Raw genomic sequence first — 20244 nt, 5'->3', positions numbered from 1 at the left:
GTGGCTGTGTGGGTCTTCTGGATGAGCTGGGTCACAGAGTTGCAACTTCCTAAAAGATGTGTTACTTTAATAGTGACATTAAATTCGACCTGGGCATCAGGTTGGGTTTAATGCTGCGGTTAATTTGATACCTTACAGTCCCCAGTCAAGTAGTCCCAATCAGAAGTTAGCCAGGCAACTTTTCAACAGCCAAACAACAACTTAGAAGTGTTGCTGTTAAGACGTACATAAAATACATACCCTACTTAATAATATACAGCTCCCTGCCTTATGGCTGTAAAGGCCTTCCTTTAGGGGAGTCTTACATATATTGTTAAGGGAAGTGGGGGCTTTGCGAATAGTTAAATGCAAAGTCAGATTACTGGTATTGCCACTACCCTTCTAGTCTGCAGTTGCAGACTGGAAGTCATTTTGTTCTTTATCACACACTGGGAGGTGCAATCAGTGCTGCAGCCCTGGGCGGGCACTCTGCCTTGCAAATCCTAGGGACCCTTACCATATATACTAGGGACTTATAAGTAAGTGTAGGAAAGTGCCCCTTTTTGCATGGTTGCCCCCACTTTTTGCCGAATGTTGATTCACTTTTACTGAGTGTGCCCTGGGTTCCTGGCAACAAGGTACCCAGGGCCTATGTTCTTTTTCTAAACTGTAATGTTGCAAAGTCCAATTGCAACGTTCTGGCCACATGTAAGTCCCTTGTAAAAGGTACAATAGGTACCAAAGGGCACTGTGATCTGTGAAGGCCTCTAAGGGCTGCAACACTTATTGTGCCACCTTTAGAGGCCGTGTGTGTGTGTGTGTGTGTGTGTGTGTGTGTGTGTGTGTGTGTATGTGTATATGTGTGTATATATGTGTGTGTGTGTATGTGTGTATGTGTATGTGTAGATATAGATATATACGCCCCCCCCCTTGCCCTCCCTCTTGCTGGCTGAGTGTTTTGGTGCAGAACAAAGTGTAGCGTCGACATGGCACACATCCCTGTGTGCCATGCCTACAATCCACTGCCCTGGCATAGGTAAGCCACCCCTCTACCTGGGTGCACTATACCAGTGGTGAGGGCAAAGATGCATGAGCCCTGTACCCCTACAGTGTCTTAAGTCAATTCTTGGAGTTAGTCATTACGAACTCCACAACACAATAATGGCTATACTGAAAACTGGGAAGTTTTAGTATCAAACTTCTCAGCACATTAACTCCTTCGACGCTCATGACGAGCTCAGCTCGTCATGCAGTACACCTCTCGTACACTCATGACGAGCTGAGCTCGTCATGAAACATGGAGTAAATGAAAAGTCAGCACAGGGGGGGAATTGCCTTAGCAGCCATGGAGTTAAACTCACACTGATGCCAGGGTGGGATTTAAGAAAAATTGCACTCAAAGGGCATCTTAGAGATGCCCCCTGTAAAACGACCTGACTGGCTGAGTGGCTGCTCGCCGTCTGTCACCACCAGACATGGTCCTGGACCCCTGGGTCAAGAACCTGCCGCAGTCTGGGTACTGAAACAAAGCACATCCTGTGTCGAGGTGTGAAGCCTCCTCCCCCAGGATGGGCTGGATCCATGAAGGGGAAGCTTCAAAAGCATGCTGGGTTTGGGAGGCTCCCCAGCCATTTGCTGCTCCTAGCAATTGGCCCCCACTGGTTCTGAGCCCACTTTGGTTGGAAGAATCAGTGGGGGGAAAAAGTTAGGAGGAGAGATGTGCCCACCTTTGCCAACTCGTGCCCACCTTTGCCAACTCCACCCCTCAGGTGGGGAGGTGAGGAAGCGAGGTGAAGCACAACTCTGTCCCCACAATCCTGAAGATGGGGGTACCCAGCCAACGAGAGTGAGGCTTAATCCCCCCCTCCCACTGGAGGGTGGTATAATAGGTGTTGTACCCACCCCAAGGTAGGGACCCATTGGTCCCCACCTGTACCTTCCTGTAACACCCGTAAATTTAGTATTTAGGGGAAACCCTTAACCTTGCCTCCTCAGACAAGAATCAAGAGGAAGGACCGAGGAGCCGTGCTGAAGGAAGAAGAGTAGGACACCAATTGACATAGCCCCAGCCCTACTGGCTTGTCCCGACCTCGACCTGTTCCAGCCAAATCCCGGTGTGTCCTTCAGCCAGCAGCCCCCAAGAAGCTAGAGGACCTGTACTGCGCTCCCCAACCAGACTGTCTCCTGTGAGCATTGGATTTTCTCACCAATAGACTCTGGCTCCTACCAAATCCGCGAGTCTGCACTCGACGCCCGTGACCTGAGTTCGAGTGGCCCAACATTACGAGGAGGTCTTCCTGCAGACTGGAGCAATTAAGAAAAACCTGACGCCAAAACACACCCCTACACCCAACGTCCCACGGCCTTGGGTGACTCAACCGACGGTGTCACGGCATCGCAAGACATCCCAACCGGTGGTCGCCTTCAGCAATCTTCGTCCCCAAGCCTGCAGTGTTTGATGCAACCGGAGATTCCCCAATGAGAACCACAGGGCACCCAATGCCAAAATGGCACCCTGCACCCTGCCGTCCCTGGGCCACTGTGGGTGCACCTTGTGAGCTAAATTGGATCCCCTTTGCCCTAAGCTGAAGTCGAGGAGCTTTGCTCCCACAACCTTGTGGCTGCTTGTGACCATCCACTAACTGGAGGACCCCTATGGATAACATTGGGCCTCATCACTCAGAACTCGGCCGCCCTAGTGCCGCTGAGGTTGCTTTGAGAGTGTATCCTTGACCCTGGTGGAACCCTTGTTTTAAGACCAGACACCAACTCCCTAACCGAAGTACTTCCTGTTAAACCGATTACCTGGTGTTCGAGGCATATGAGCTGCAGATTGTACACTTGGCATTAGATCGCCACCTGGTGTTGGGCTTGGATGATTGCAGGTAGTTGTCTTCTTGGAAGAAGTCTTTGTAGTCACAAGATAGGTGACTCCTCCCTTGGACAATACTGCGCATGGGCATCGGCTCCATCCTTAGATTGTTTTTTTCCGCCACTGGGTTCGGATGAAAGTTTCTTAGCTCCGGCTAGAAAAGCACTTTTCAGCAACTTCGAAGCGCAGAACTTCCTCAAACTTCTAAAAACTACCTTCGACATCGACTACAATACTTTCGATGCCATCAGTTCCATTCCGGTCATCGACCCGGGCCGTTGGGCCTACCGACGCCGTGGGACCTACACCACATGGAAAGAACTCCGTTCAAAAGATGCCCGGTATGTCAAGCAAAGTTTCCTCATAGCGATCACCACGAGGTCTGCAACCTCTGTCTATCGCAGGAACACGACGAGTCGACCTGCACAGCTTGTGCATCCTTCCGATCGAAGAAAACCATCCGGGATCGGAGGGCCCTTCGGCACGAAATGAGGAGATCAGCTCCAGCACCTGAAGATATCTTCGCCGAAGAGGTTCCCCTCGTTCCCGAATAAGACTCACCTGAGCTCCAGATCATATCAGAGGCAGACGACTCAGATGACTCCATTCCATCGGGTCAGCGTGTGATATCTTCGACGAAGAGGTTCCCCTCGTTCCCGAATAAGACTCACCTGAGCTCCAGATCGTATCAGAGGCAGACGACTCAGATGACTCCATTCCATCGGGTCAGCGCGTGAGTACTACTGCCCCTGCACCACATATTCTGCCCAAACTGAAGGCAAAGGTCAGCACTCCGCCCAAAGGGCCCAGTCGAGACCGAATTCCTTCTTTGAAAGGTCCGCCTTATAGCTCGGCTCGGAAGAAACCAACTAAGCCTTCTAGTGCCTTGACACCGAGCAAGCCTCTTCAATCGGCACCGAAAAATAAAGATGCCTCGGCGCCGAAGCCAAAAGACCCTTCGGCACCAAGCCTAAAATAGTACCAGCACCGAAACATAAAAACGTACCGAAACCGAAAGATGCACCTGCTCCGAAGCCGTCCACTTCTACATCTTCGGAGCCGAAGAACACAAAGCCTGATTGCGAGGTGCCCAAATCCTCGAACATGCCTACAAAGCCGAAAACGACACCTTCGGCACCGAAAACTATGCAACAGGACGTTATAACACCTCCCAAGGCTAAAGACACACGACAGCCTCCCCTGGAACCAAAAAAATCGACGCCCAAGAAGGTTGTAGAGGAGGAGGAGCTTTTTCGACCAGATCCTCGACTAAAGAAAATCTACATCGACCCAAAGACAGGTCATGTAGGTGCTACACCTCACAAAAAGAGACCAGCAGATGCACCACCCACACCTGTGGTTCCTGCCAAGAAAAAGGACTGTGCAACATCCCCTATGCACCCTTCCTCTCCTATACCTCCTCTTCCTTCTTCTCCTGTTCCTACTCAAATATCACCTCAAATCTCTCCTGTACATTCTCCATTATCATCTCATTCCCCACAGCAGAATGATGATGAATACAATTTGGGTGGAGAGAAGGACATTGAAGAATCTGGTTCATACCATGTAGATGAGGGTATATGGGACTTTCCAAACCCAAAAATGTGCCTATATGGGACTTTACAAACCCACAAAATGTGCCTGACATTCCTGAACGCAGTCATACCCATCAAAACCTTCCCCTCCAGAAGATACCATTGGTTTTGATCATCTGTTAAACAGAGCTGCTGTTTACCATGGAGTCCCTATGCTTTCGGATGACATTGAGGAGGATTTTCTCCTAGATACCTTTAAGCAGTCTCAGGGGTCTGCTCAAATTCTTCCCATGATTAAGGGGGTCATCAAACACGTCCCAGAGGTATTTAAAGACCCTGTACGCACTAGAATATTAAACCCTAGAATTGAGAAAAAATATTGACCGGCACCCACAGATCCAGTCTACATTAAAGGACACCTACCGCTAGACTCATTAGTTGTGTCCAATGCTAGAAAAAGGGCAAGTTCTCAAACTTCTGGTGAAGCACCCCCACCTGACAAAGAATCAAAAGTAATTGCTGCATCGGGTAAGAGAATAGCTGCACAAGCTACAAACATTTGGCGTATAGCAAATACACAAACCCTCATCTGTCGTTACGATAGGGCTCATTATGATCAATTAGACAAACTACTTGAGCACCTACCAGATCAGTACAAAGATCAAGCAAATGACCTTATACAAGAAGGCAAGCTAATATCCAATGCCTCAATAAAATGTGCACTAGATGTCACACACACAGCATCTAGAGCTGTAAATACCCGTGTTCTACTTAGGAGACATGCGTGGTTACCCATTTCAGGGTTTAAACAAGAAGTGCAAACCACCATTTTAAACCAACCATTTAATCGGAACCAATTATTTGGCCCAGAAGTAGACGCTACACTGGAAAGAATGAAGAAAGATACAGACACCTAAAGGAGCTTTACAGTCCACACCAGCTAGAGGCTCCTTTCGTCGCTCCTTCTACAGGGGAGGCTCCAAACAAACTGGAGCAGACACTACAACATCTTTCAAATCACAAACATCCTCTAACAAGGGATACTTTAGAGGAGGATACAGAGGCAATAATAACAAAAGAAGAGGTCGCGGTAACAATAGCAATCAATCCTCTTCCGCCACAAAAGAGTGACTTCCCTCTGCTCCCCCCACAGCATTCCACCCAAGGGATACTTTAGAGGAGGATACAGAGGCAATAATAACAAAAGAAGAGGTCGCGGTAACAATAGCAATCAATCCTCTTCCGCCACAAAAGAGTGACTTCCCTCTGCTCCCCCCACAGCATTCCACTCCTGTAGGGGGCAGATTAACACAGTTCCTGCCTGTCTGGAACTCCATTACAACAGACCAGTGGGTAAGACAGATTATCCACCATGGCTACTGCCTAGAACTTACAGCAACCCCTCCAACCATACCTCCCAGGCAGCGTCCAATGTCTACAGACCATCTGACTCTGCTTCAACAGGAATTTCAATCACTTCTACAAAAAGATGCTATTCAAATAGTCCCTTTAGAAGAACAAGAAACAGGGGTTTACTCGCTGTACTTTCTAATTCCCAAGAAGGACGGAACACTAAGGCCAATTCTTGATCTCCGGCCCCTCAACCATTACATACAATCAGATAATTTTCATATGATCACTCTACAACAAGTACTTCCACCCCTGCAACAAGGCGACTTCTTACAACACTAGATTTAAAGGACGCCAACTTCCATATCCCCATACATCCTGCTCCCAGAAAGTATCTAAGGTTTGTACTGGAAGGAGAACACTATCAGTTCTCTTCCAGGGGATCCTCATCAATAGTCATAAGCACTGAATATTCCCGTCCTTGTGCAGGATCCCGGAAACAATATAAAAATATATATGTAAAAAACATATATCCAACACTACATATATGTACGTACATATATTATTTTTCTCACACCGATGCAGCCCCAAAAAAGAGGCTAAACCAATGTAAAAACCTTGTACATGTACTGCAATTATGAAGGAAACAAAGAGCACATTAAATCAAATAACCTTTGAATTTTGTGTTTTAATGCGTAAAACCACTCGTCATTCCTGAAAATTGCTCATAAAAGACATTGTTAGCCTCAAGCAGCATTGAAAAGCAATAACATAGAAAATGAAAGCATTTTCAACCAAAAAACTGGCACTGTGCCTTTAAGGCAGCCCTGGACTCCAGGCTTCCCATCATGCCTCAGGGGTGACAGTTAGGTCAGTTGTTCTTTCCGGCTCCTTCTGTCAGGACCCTGGTTAACAGCTCCCACCTTTTTTTGACTTTCTCAGAAATATTTGGTGTTTTCTTCAATTTTTGGATTTCACTCGACAGGTTTTTTACCCTAGAGAGATAGTTCTACCTTTTTTGGGCTCAAAAAAAGGTTAATGTTTTGTCAAAATGCCTAAGGCTCTCTTTGACACCTGCCCTGCCTGTGGGCATAAGAAGGCTTGGTCAGATACACATCCAGTGTGTATTCGCTGTCTACCTGACTCTCATGAGGTAGCAACTTGTGTCCACTGCCAGTCCTTGTCAACCAGAACTATCAAGGACAGAGAAAGAAGCAGGATTTATGGATTTTCTGAGAGAGATAGGTCTCCAAAGAGACTTAAGAAGCGCTCGACGTCGAAGAAAGTCCCGACCTGCTCTCCTTCGGCGTCGAGGTCTCCAACGACTAAGAAGGTGAGGTCTTCAGCGTCGAAAGACAAATCTCCGCTGCCGTCAACCGGGCAATGTTCAGCGTCGAGAGAGAGGTCACCGTTGAAGCAGGGCGGCTCAACGTCGAGACCTCCGTCGTCGAAGACTCGGGGAGAGTCTTCGACGTCGAAGCCTCCGTCGTCGCATAGTCATCGGCGATCGAGGTCGAGGCATGCTCCGTCGTCGCCAGGTCATCGGCGATTGACGTCGAAGCATCCTCCGTCATCGCCAGGTCATCGGCGATCGACGCCGAAGAAGCTATCGACGTCGAGGCATCCTCCGTCGTCGCCAGGTCATGGGCGATCGGCGTAGAGAATATCTCAGTCGACGATCCATTCGATGTCGAGGCACTCATCGTCGTCAAAGGACCCTCTGTCGGCGTCACACCGCTCGACGTCGAGGCATTTGTAAGTGTCGGTAGGAGACTCGCCGTCGAGAGAGGAACAAGATTTGACGGTGGAAAATCCTTCATGGACTTCACCTCTTCTGAAGTCGAGGCATGGAACTCCAGTGGTTCAGCATCAACCAGTGGCGCAGTGGTCTCTGAGGTCTTCTGGATCCGCTTCAGCTGCAGAGGATGACCAGGGCTCGCAAGTGAGTGTCCGTCACGCTGCCAAGGGGAAGAGGTCTCCAGAGCAGAGAGATCCTCGCAGTCGCTCCAGATCTGCGGCTGGCTCAGGTTCAGACTCTGGCCCGGATTTGATTATTTATAAGTCGGCCAGCGAGGAATCCAGGCATTCTCAAAGGGATGCAACGCCTCATTCACACTCCCCAGTACAAGATTAAGTACCAAAGTCGCCTACTATCAGGCTTTCACCAAGATGGAATAGGCCACTTCATCACCGGGCTAAAGACAAATAAACAGCGTATCTGATGCAGCAACCGCTCTCTAGGCCTAGAGAACGGTCACGCTCTCCGGTGAGACAAAGAGGAAGATCACGCTCTCCAGTACGCCAGAGAGAGAGATCACGCTCTCCAGTTCACCAGAGAGAAAGATCACGCTCTCCAGTTCACCAGAGAGAATGATCACGCTCTCCAGTTCGCCAGAGAGAAAGATCACGCTCTCCAGTTCAACAGGGAGGAAGATCACGATCCCCAGTTCTGCAGAGGGAAAGGTCACGCTCCAGGGTGTGAACCAGCAGGCGTAGGTCAAGATCAAGGAGCGAGCGAAGAACTCCTTCTACTACTTCTTCCTCTACCCGCTCTCACAGAAACTACTCTCCTACCCTAACAGATTCTCCTTCAATGAGGGTATCACCGATTGATGATATCTTCACGTTTCAAGACATACTTGGTAGGGGTGCTCTTAAACTGGGAGTTACCTTAAAAGCTCCGCAGGTCAAGACCTCCAATAATTTTTGAAACGCTGCAACATAGGTCTGTGCCCAAACCTCTTCTGCCTTTGGTTCCGGGGATTACAGAGCCTGTTATGGACATTTTCTTAACCCCAGCGACGACCAAGGCTGCTCCGTCGAGGATTCTTAAAAAGTACAAATCTCCAGAGGACGACCCGCTATTCCTCAGAGCTGATCCTCCCCCGGACTCCGTGATTATTGCAGCGGCGAACAAGTCCAGTGCAGTCGCCTCATCCTCCACTGTTCCTCCGGATAAGGACAGTAAGATACAAGACTCGTGCGGAAGACTGGTCTGCAATACATCAGCGGCTTTTCTCAAAGTCTCCAATGTGGAAGCCCTTTTGGGGCGTATGACCGATCCCTGTGGGATTCTCTGCAGCGTTTTGTGGAAAAACTCCCGGCAGAGGATCGTAAGGATTTTGAGGAAATCCTCCTGGAAGGTAGTCAAGTCTCCAACCAGGTGATAAGCGCTGCAGCGGATGGGGCTACCCTAGCAGCTCATGGATATGCTCATGGGGTAACGGCGAGGAGGTCGTCATGGTTGTGACTTACGGCTTTGAAACCAGAAGCCCAAGCGCGTATATTGAACTTACCTTTTTCAGGCGCATCGTTGTTCGGCACAAGTGCGGACGAAGAGATGCAGCGCATGTAGGCAGAGCTGGAGACCCTCAAGGCGGTGGGTCTTGAGAAGGAGTTAAAGAGAAAATTTTGCTCCTTTAACAAGGGCTCGGCAAAGCAGCGGGTTCAAACCCCGAACTGGCAAAAGAGCCAAGATCAGCAGGGGGCAGCAAAAGTCCCAGTACAAAGGGAAGCGTAATTACAAGGGAGGAAGTAATCAACGCCAAGGTAACAACACCGGCAAGACTCAATCCAAACAATGAGTCGTTTCTTCCCCCAGCGCCGTGGACCACTCCAGTGGGGGGAAGCCTGGCAAATCATTTGAAAGAGTGGCAAAGCATCACAAAAGACAGATGGGTGTTGTCTACGCTTCAGAATGGGTACTGTCTTCGTTTCAATCATCTGCCTCCACCGGTTCCCCCGATGTCAACATCGAATCATCAGCTGCACCTGCTGCAAAGGGAGTCACCACTCTACTCAAAGTCAGCTATCGAGAGAGTACCAGTCGCTCAGAGGGGAAAAGGGGTGTACTCCCGTTATTTTCTGGTCAAGAAAAAAGGACAAAAGGCAGAATACAGACCCATTCTGGACTTGCGAACGCTGAATCTGCACGTCAGAAAGGAGAGATTTCGCATGTTGGCGCTTCACCAAATATATCCACATCTCAGGAAGGGGATTGGATGTGTTCACTGGATCTTCAAGATGCTTATTTTCATGTTCCAATACACCCCAGTCACAGAAGATTTCTTCGGTTCAGGGTGGGGACCTCCCACTATCAGTTCAAAGTCCTACCATTTGGGTTGAAGTCGGCTCCTCGGGTGTTCACAAAGTGTGTGGCATTGTTGGCAGCTGCTCTTCGACGCAGAGGGGTCTTCGTGTACCCATAGTTAGACGATTGGCTGGTGAAAGGTCCTTCCCCAGTCAGCGTAAGGAAGCAATTCCAGACTTGTATACAGCTCTGCCAGAGGCTAGGGCTCCATGTCTACTTCGGAAAGTCAGTCATTCAGCCCACTCAGAGGATCAATTTTCTTGGAGCTATGCTAGACTCCGAAGCAGGAAATGTGTTTCCTTCGGAGGAGAGACAATCATCAATCACCCAGAAGTGTCAGCTGATTCTTCGCGACAAGGTTCAGAAAGTGCGCAGGATTGCCTCCCTGCTAGGGTCGATGGCCTCTTGCATCTTCCTGGTCCCGAATGCCAGACTTCAAATGCGTCCTCTTCAGCAGGATCTGGAGGACAAATGGGACCAACAATCTGCTCGCTGGGACGATCACATCATCATCTTAGAAGCAGCTCGAGCTTCTATTCCATGGTGGACAAAAGCTCAGAATATGCAGGTGGGAGTCCTGTTCCATCAACCTCCTCCTGTGCAAATGCTGATCACGGACGCCTCCCTTCTGGGCTGGGGAGCGCACATGGGACCACTGCAGGTGCAAGGTCAGTGGTCACACAAGGAAAGTACTTACCATATCAACATGCTGGAGCTGAGAGCAGTACATCTAGCTCTCAAAGCGTTCCTCCCCTCAATCCAAGAGGCATCTGTGTTAGTACAGACAGACAACACCACCACATTGTACTACTTAAACAAGCAGGGGGGAACGCGCTCCCGGCCGTTGTCATTGGAAGCGCAGAGGATTTGGCATTGGCTTCTGGCTCGCAGGCTGTCTGTCACGGCGGTTCACCTTCCAGGAGAACAAAACGTGAGGGCAGACGCTCTAAGCCGTCATTTCGACGACAAAGAAGACTGGGTTCTTCACGACGAGGTGGTAGAGGAACTTTTTCAATCCTGGGGTCGTCCCACCATAGACCTGTTCGCGGACGACCAAAACGCCAAATGCCGAAGCTTCGCCTCCAGGTTCCACCGGCCAGGCTCGAGAGGGAATTCCCTTTTGATCGACTGGTCAAACGAATTGGTGTACACCTTTCCACCTCTCCCGTTGATTCCGAAGGTGGTGAGCAAGCTAACTCACTCGTGCACAACAATGATTCTGATTGCTCCCGATTGGCCGAGGCAGTGGTGGTACACGGACCTGCTTCACCTATCAGTGACTCCTCACAAGAGGCTACCATGCAGACCGGACCTGTTGTCCAAGATGAACGGGAGGTTATACCATCCCAACCTTCCGTCACTGAGCTTGGCAGTATGGCTCCTGAGGTCATCCAATAAGGCCATTTAGGTTTGCCAGAGGACTGCATGTTCATTCTGAAAGAGGCAAGGCGTCCTTCCACCAGACATTCGTATGCATGCAAGTGGAAGAGATTCTATATGTGGTGTATTCAGAATAATCATGATCCAATCAAATGTCAAGAAGAAGCAGTTCTTCCTTATTTGTTGTTTCTGGCGAAAGCAGGTTTAAAATTTAATTCCATCAAGGTGCACCTAGCGGCCATAACGGCTTATAGGTGGTCACCTTCTCAAACCTCTTTCTTCCAGTTAACATCTGTCAAGGACTTCCTGCAGGGGTTGAAAAAAGTATACCCTCCAGTGCGTCCTCTTTCTCCACCCTGGGAGTTGAACCTGGTGCTATCAAAGTTAATGGGTCCTCCTTTTGAACCCATTCACAAAGCTACTTTACAACATCTTTCATGGAAAGCGGCTTTTTTGGTGGCTATCACGTCAGCTCGCAGAGTGAGCGAGATTAAAGCCCTCTGTGCATCAGAACCCTATACGGTGTTCCATTTGAATAGGGTGGTGCTGCGGACGCATCCATCTTTTCTGCCTAAAGTGGTGTCAGATTTTCATGTAAATCAAACCATCTCTGCCCACTTTTTTTCCAAACCCCTCTACTCCAGCTGAGAGGGCTCTGCATTCCTTAGACCTGAGAAGGGTGTTAAAATTCTATCTTGACAGGTCTAAAGTGATACGTCTTTTTTGATCATCTTTTCGTAAATTATGGATCGATCAGGTCAGGCCATGCTGCCTCCAAACGTTCCATTTCTAGGTGGATCGTTTCTTGTATCAAGCTTGCTTATCAACTAGCACAAAAACCCCTGGGGTTTTCTCCCAAAGCGCATTCCACCAGGGGAAGAGCTGCGACTGCTGCTTTTCTCAATAATGTGCCCATGTCTGAGATCTGTAAGGCGGCGACCTGGCGGTCCGTCCATACATTTACCAGACATTATTGTCTTGATTCTGACACGAGAGCAGATACCCAAGTAGGCCAAGCCTCCTTGCGGAATCTGTTTAGCAGCCAGTGTAGGCTGTGATGTTGGGTCTTATAAGATAGAAGATGTACTTCATTTACCTGCAGGTGGTTGTTGGGCTTGCTATTCTATTCAGTGCTTATGACTATTGATGAGGATCCCCTGGAAGAGAAGGATAAGTTACTTACCTGTAATCCTAGTTCTCTTCCAGGGGTATCCTCATCAAAGTCATAAGCAACCCACCCGCCTCCCCAGGTAAATGAGAGCTTTACGTTTTCTATATTTGTATTTAGCCCTGACATCAGGGTTATGCAAAGAACAACTGACCTAACTGGAGTCCAGGGCTGCCTTAAAGGCACAGTGCCAGTTTTTTGGTTGAAAATGCTTTCATTTTCTATGTTATTGCTTTTCAATGCAGCTTGAGGAACAATGTCTTTCATGAGCAATTTTCAGGAATGATGAGTGGTTTTACTCATTAAAACACAAAATTCAAAGGTTATTTTATTTAATGTGTTTTGTTTCCTTCATAATTGAAGTACATGTACAAGGTTTTTACATTGGTTTAGCCTCTTTTTTTGGGGCTGCATTGGTGTGAGAAAGTAATATATGTACGTACATATATGTAGTGTTGGATATTTGTGTTTTTACATATAAATTTTTATATTGTTTCCGGGGTCCCGTACATGGGCGGGAATATTCATTGCTTATGACTTTGAGGATACAATAAAGAACAATAAAAAACTTGAAGGTCTGAAGTTACGCGAAGTCCTATAGGTTCTCACTGAAAAAACTGGAAACTGACCATGCCCTGAACCAGCCCCCAAGTGGTCAAGAGACACTAAGGATTTAATGAAAGTCCTATCAGCCCACCCTCATGGCGGAGCCTAGTCATTTAGGATCTAGAACCAGGCTGGTGTGTCCGTGCCCAGATGTATCGGCTGGATATCACACAGCTATGGTTCAAAGAATGAAAGTGTCCTTGCCACTGGCGGTGCTGATACAGTGCAGTGCAGTGAAAATGAAGTGAGTGATGTTAAAATGACTATCAAGGCAAAAGAAAAATCCTTTAATTGGTATTCACCTGGACGTCACATTAAAAAGGGTGAAAAACAATGTGACAAAATCACTGTCTACTTTGCTAGATGGTTAATAAGGCCAACATGTTTCTGCCACTAGGTGAAAGTACACCGGCATTCTTCAGGGCCACGACTATATAAGTGCTACTGCAAAGATACACTCTAATCTATGGTGCAAAAAAAGTGTGGACTGTAAGACTAAAATAAGTCTGTCAACAGTGAATATGGTCAATTGGACCATCCTACCGTATCCTCTTGAGCTGTGTGATAATAGAGGATGCAATCCCTGCAAAAAACAGAGAAACACAACAACTTGTTGTCATATATATGTACATGATAGATTCAAGAGGGCAATCAACCCTGGATACAACTATTTTATAATACAGTGAAAACCTAAAAGACTCAGCTAAGCCGGTCATACCTCTGACGGCCAGTACAATCATAACGGTTGCCCTAAGGGTAAACCACAAAAATTCTATTAGTAAATTAAACAAACAAATGGACTTACCCAACTATGTGTGGGAGTATAGCCTCACCTCGCCCGGCGACAGCTCGGAGAATGAGGCCCGCTCTGTGCACAGAAGGAATACATATAAAAGACACAGTCCGAAAACTGATCGGTGTCTTAAACCATTGGTGTGTGTTAAAATGTGCATAAAACTTGATTGTAAATTGCCCACAATGATCACTCTGCCATAAAGAAGAAGGTAGGTATAGCATTGAGTGCTAAGTGGAAAGAAATGTTTTACTGACAAACAGGATAAGTTAATAATAAAAAAAGTTCAATCCAGCACGGTGTCGTTGAGATGTCAACAAGATGAATGTCTTGTTATTCATACTGGGGATGTTGTTTAGGTTTAACAAAAACTAAGAAAAAGCGAATAACTCAGTTCACTTAATGCTTCAGCCTATGCTGGTAACCTGCTGATACCTGCAGTGAAACTAGGAGTAGACTATTAATATATCTAAAGCGGTGGCATTAACTGATACCATTTCAAATGAAAACACCATATTTTCAGCGTGTAAATATACAGGCGCCAAAAGACCCAACTATCAGGGGCCCAGAAACAAAACAACCAAACAAAGGTGCAAGGAGCCCTGTGACGCGACCACTCACCTCTCCATCGGTACCTCTCGGCGTAGTCCTGAGCCGAAGGGGAGGCAACGAGGAGAGGCGAGAGGCGCGTTTAAATACCCACATTCATTGGTGGGAAATTACATAAATTCGGCTCACCTGGTGTGCTGATGCACGTCATGCCGATCTACAGCCGGACATTGTAGCCAATGCGCAAGCGCGCCGGTGGACCACTCGTGAATGAGCGTGGTCTCAAAACCGGAGCATGCGCAGAAGGAGCGCCTCAAGTACAAACACTCCCAGTGTATATGGAGGTGTGTCGTAAATAGATATGTGCGCATGCGCATCCAATGCTGCTACTCGTCTGGATGTGAAGCATGCGCTGAAGACAAATCTCCATTTGTAAACACTGCACATCGCAGGTAAAGCGGTGGCTATACAATGCCTGCTAGTGTATGCATGCCCAAATGCGCCTAGAGCACTTTGAAACTTGTTTGTCACGTGGTCAAATAGTTGACACACGTGTAATAAATTGCAGTCCCGAGTTTTTGATGTAAACTAAGTGTAGATGGAACCATCCCCCGTGTATAACATAGTCGACCCCAGAGGCCATACTGGCTGAGTTAAGTGAAAAAGAAAGGTGTCTTATACAGAGAGCTGTAGGTCGTATTTCCCGCTCTGTATCTGATTATGCAGAGGAGGTTGTGTCTTAAACAGCAGGCCAAAAAAAAAAAATAATAATCCATGTTTCGTTAACTTTAGAGATTGTGATGGTCAATACCTGATGGTAAGTGTGCTGGTCATATAGACACCCATGGAATATTATCATTTAACCCTGTCACATCAGTTTTCAATTTGTAAATCCAACGTTGTTCTTTAACAAAAAGAAAACGTGAAACATCAGTGATGTGTGCAGGGATAAAAGGCTGGTCGAGGACCACCCACCTTAAATCATCCGCCTTGTGTTTTTTCGCTAGAAAGTGATTAGTTAGGCAGGTAGACTGTTTATTGCAACGTATTGTGCTCTTGTGTTCACTGATGCGTAGTTTAACTTTTCTGGTGGTGTGTCCAATGTATGACAGATTACAAGGGCACGTGATCATATAGATCAATTTCTCGGAGTTGCAATTGGTGTGGTTGTTCAGTATCCATGGTCTGGCTGTTCCGATGTCAATTGATAAGGTCTTCCGAGTCTGGGGACATACGGTGCATCCGCCACATGGGTAATGTCCCCGAACTGGAGAAGTATTTCAGATGGTGTCCAGAGTAGCTAAGGTTTCTCTTCTCTTCTCTGGGTCCTTGGCCTGGTATGTACCAGACTGTCCCTGATACTTGGCCCTCTTTTATAGGCAAACAAAGGCCTAGGTATTTCCCCAGATGCTGTATTGAGGATCTTCCAGTGTTTCAGCACTGTTTTTTTAACCCCATTCGATAGGGTGCTGAAAGTATGCACCATCGTCATCCGATCTGTAGGTATCTTACTGCGTCTGTGTTCTATGAGTGCTTCACGATTGTTATTGAACGCTCTCTTGTGTGCTCGGCGTACCAGATGATTTGCTCATGATATCATGGGTAACCGCTTGCTCAAAAGCAATAACCCTGGCAGGCACTTGGTGGTTGAGTGGCGTGTATGTAGATTTGGGTCTTAAACCTGTATTGCGGTCCTATGGATCCTCCAAGTTGATGTTATCATTGCTGGTTTTGAAAAAGAAATGTAGACGGATCTTCCTATAAAAGGATTCCAGTTCACACCTCAGATTGAAGGGGTCTCCTTCGTTAGTCGGAACAAATCCCAATCCTTTATTTAGGACTGACGTCTCTACTGGTGTAAGTATTCGAGTACTAAGATTAACCACGAGATCACTGTTCTCATCTAGGTTTGGCCTCCTCTGTTGTTTGTGGTCTCCGGTGCCCAATTCACCGACTGTTGGACTCTTCTCCGTCCGCAGCTCCTGCCTTGGCCCTGCCATAAAAAAGACTGGTCAAAGTAGAGATTTGGATTGAGTGGATAATTAGGGATTTGTTGGCCCATTGGTGGTAGTCCCATCGGTGGTTGGTGATACCCTCAGGGTGCTGGAGGCCACCATGGCCCCGGGTTGGAGTAGTACATGTTGGCCTTATTAACCATCTAGCAAAGTAGACAGTGATTTTGTCACACTGTTTTTCACCCTTTTTAATGTGACGTCCAGGCGAATACCAATTAAAGGATTTTTCTTTTGCCTTGATAGTCATTTTAACATCACTCACTTCATTTTCACTGCACTGCACTGTATCAGCACCGCCAGTGGCAAGGACACTTTCATTCTTTGAACCATAGCTGTGTGATATCCAGCCGATACATCTGGGCACGGACACACCAGCCTGGTTCTAGACGTCCTAAATTACGAGGCTCCGCCATGAGGGTGGGCTGATAAGACTTTCATTAAATCCTTAGTGTCTCTTGACCACTTGGGGGCTGGTTCAGGGCATGGTCAGTTTGCAGTTTTTTCAGTGAGAACCTATAGGACTTAGCGTAACTTCAGACCTTCAAGTTTTTCATTGTTCTTTAAAGTCTCAGTAGGGGTTTGAACTTGGATGGTCTATAAACACACTCCCTTTGACCCTCCTCTGAAAGTTGTTTTTTCTCTTTGATGAGGATACCCCTGGAAGAGATCTAGGATTACAGGTAGGTAACTTATCCTTCAAAGTCCTTCCTTTCGGAGTGACAACGGCACCACGAGTATTCACAAAGTGCCTAGCAGTGGTAGCAGCTCATAAAAGCCAAGTCATTCAATCAGTGTGTCCAACACACACATCAGACAATTCAAACGTTGCACGACTTAGGGTTTACAATAAACTACAGCAAGTCACACTTGCAGCCTTCGCATGTACATCAGTATCTGGAGCTACATTAAACAAGTCTACAACCCTAGCGTATCCCAGTCCAGCCAGGATACAGAGCATTCAAGCCTTAGTCGCCACTTTTCAACACCAACAGTCTCTGCAAGCCAGGGTGTTCATAAGACTAATCGGCATGATGGCATCTTGCATCTTCATAGTGCCACACGCAAGATTGCAAATGGGTCCATTACAAGAGTGCCTAGTACAACAGTGGAACCAAGCTCAAGGTAAATTAAAAGACCTGGTGTTGGTCGACAGCCGCACGCATCGCTCTCTGCAGTGGTGGAACACCAAAAACTTGACAAAGGGGCGGCCTTTCCTCGAGCCTGTTCCACAAGTAGTGATCACAACAGACGCATCCCTCTTTGGATGGGGAGCCCATCTTACATCACACAACTCAGGGTCAATGGAACAATCAACAAAAACTGTTCCATATCAACCATCTAGAGCTGCTGGCAATATTCTTAGCACGCAAGACTTTTCAACTTCAAGTACAAAACAAAGCTGTCCTAATCCGGACGGACAATATGACAGCCATTTACTATATACAAAAACAGGGGGGACACACTCTCTGCAACTGTCCCAGCTTGCACAGAACATTTGGAGATGGGCCATTCCTCAAAACATACATCTGTTAGCGGAACACCTTCCAGGAGTTCACAATCAGATAGCAGATCTGTTAATTCGGCAGTCACAACAGATTCACAAATGGGAACTAGATCCACAAGTTCTTCAACCATTCTTCCAAAGGTGGGGGCACCCACACATAGATCTGTTTGCCACCCACGAAAATGCAAAATGCCCAGCCTTCGCCGCCAGGTTTCCACACCCACTGTCCGAAGGGAATGCGATATGGATGAACTGGTCAGGCAGATTTTCGTAAGATTTTCCACCTCTCCCACTAATTCCATTAGTAGTGCGCAAGCTCAGACAACAGTCTCTCACATTGATTCTAGTAGCTCCCACATGGCACGCCAACCGTGGTTAACCACACTACTAGATCTCTCTCTCTTTCCACGTCAAAAGCTACAGTTCACACCCTCCCCGTTAACACAGAACCATGGAGAAATCAGACACCCAGAGCCAAACCAACTGAATTTGGCGATCTGGCTCCTGAAGTCTTAAAGTTTGGTTATCTAAACCGACCACCAGACTGTATGAACATCATTAAAGAGGCTAGGAAACCCACTACCAGAGCGTGTTATGCCGCTAAATGGAAAAGATTCGCAATATATTGCAAAAATAATCACATCGATCCCCTGGATGCTTCCATCCAAAATATCATTTGTTACCTTTTACATCTACAAAGGTCTAATTTGGCATATTCTTCCTTACACCTGCACCCAGCAGCAATTGCAGCCTATTTGCAAAACAGGCAACATCTGTCTCTCTTCAGAGTACCTGCAATCAAAATATTCATGTGAGGATTGAATAGAATAATCCCACCCAGGTTGCCACCTTCTACTGTGTGGAACCTACATATTGACCTTACAAGACTCATGGGGCCCCCTTTCGAGCCTCTACATAAATGTGAACTGCAATTCCTAACATGGAAAACAGCTTTCCTTGTTGCCATTACCTCTCTCAGAAGAGTAAGTGAGATACAAGCTTTCACTATACAAGAACCATTTTTTCAAATACATCCTAACAAAGTGGTTTTTAGATCTAATCCAAAATTTCTTCCAAAGGTCATCACTCCTTTTCACCTAAATCAATCCGTACGTAGAGTTACCTGTGTTTTTCCAAAACCCAGACTCTGTAGTGGAAAGGGCTTTACACACATTAGATGTTAAAAGGGCTCTTTTATACTATATGGATAGAACTAAATCCTTTCGAAAGACAAAACAACTGTTTGTATCTTTCTCTCCTCCACACAAAGGCAACCCCATCTCTCTAAAGGTGGGATTGCAAGGTGGATTGTAAGGTGTATACAAATATGCTATATTAAAGCTAAACGTACATTAACAGTTCCTCCTAGAGCGCACTCCACTCGCAAAGTAGGAGCCTCTATGGCTTTCTTAGGAAACATACCCCTAGAGGACATATGCAAGGCAGCAACATGGTCTACACCACATACCTTCACTAAACACTATTGTGTTGATGTTCAAGCCAAGCAGCAAGCTGCAGTAGGCCAGGCTGTCCTTAAAACTCTTTCAAGCTACTGCAACGGATACAGGTGACCACTGCTAGGGGGAGACTCTGCTGCACAATCAATGCTAAGTGTACAATTTGCAGCTCATAGGCCTCGAACGGAAAATGCTACTTACCAGTATGCATCTGTTCTTGGCATGTAGAGCTGCAGAGTTGTACACGCCCTCCCGCCTCCCCGGGACTTGTATCCATTCCAGGTTTTCATCTTACTAAGATCCACAAGCATGGACATCCTTTTTTTCCTTTACTTTTACTAACTCCATAATTTCCCATCATGGCGAAAAACAATCTAAGGATGGAGCCGATGCCCATGCGCAGTATTGTCCAAGGGAGGAATCGCCTGTCTCGTGACTACAAAGACTTCTTCCAAGAAGACAACCTGCAATCATCCGAACCCAACACCAGGTGGCGATCTAATGCTAAGTGTACAACTCTGCAGCTCTAAATGCCAAGAACAGATGCATACTGGTAAGTAGCATTTTCCTTTCTCCCACAGGACTGCATTGACTGCTTGTCCCGTAGTGGAGAAGCAGACCAAGATATACAGGGAAGGTGAAGTAAAGACTGGTTTATTGGGTTCACTGAAAACAAGGGTTTATGGGAGTTGTAGGCCAGATCGTCTCTTTCAATGTCCTTTAGTCTATTATGAAAAGACTTCATCGTCTTCCTTTGCTTGCAGGCGTGATGGAAAATTTCGTGGCAACCCGATGAAGGGGAGAGGAAAAGACAAAAAAAGAAACACCCAGTCAGGGGTATTGTCGGGTTGTTTATAATATCAAGTAAAAAGTGGGGGGTTGTTGGGAATGAACACACAAAAACCATCACCAGTGCGGAGATTGCAACAAACGCAGGGTATCCTCT

The 20244-nt window shown here is 47.0% G+C and overlaps 2 protein-coding genes across 3 annotated transcripts in view; both read left to right on the top strand.

The window, feature by feature from the left end:
* The window catches only part of GANAB (glucosidase II alpha subunit), a 300835-nt gene that overhangs the window by 73215 nt on the left and 207376 nt on the right, over nucleotides 1–20244 (top strand). The window lies entirely within an intron of this gene.
* LOC147691919 (uncharacterized) lies at nucleotides 7450–11234 on the top strand. The gene is made up of 2 exons (XM_086937340.1): nucleotides 7450–8032; nucleotides 8094–11234. The coding sequence occupies exon 2, from the start codon at nucleotides 10095–10097 to the stop codon at nucleotides 11232–11234; it is 1140 nt and encodes a 379-aa protein (XP_086793466.1). The 5' UTR covers nucleotides 7450–8032; nucleotides 8094–10094.

This window comes from Lissotriton vulgaris, chromosome 9, assembly GCF_964263255.1.
Source record: "Lissotriton vulgaris chromosome 9, aLisVul1.2, whole genome shotgun sequence".
Classification (NCBI taxonomy): Eukaryota; Metazoa; Chordata; class Amphibia; order Caudata; family Salamandridae; genus Lissotriton; species Lissotriton vulgaris.
Note: the sequence above shows the minus strand (reverse complement) of the source record. Positions and strands in the feature narration are given on the sequence as shown.

Excerpts from the sequence above, each read along its gene's own strand:
- LOC147691919 (XM_086937340.1), top strand. The coding sequence starts at position 10,095 with ATGCTAGACTCCGAAGCAGGAAATGTGTTTCCTTCGGAGGAGAGACAA.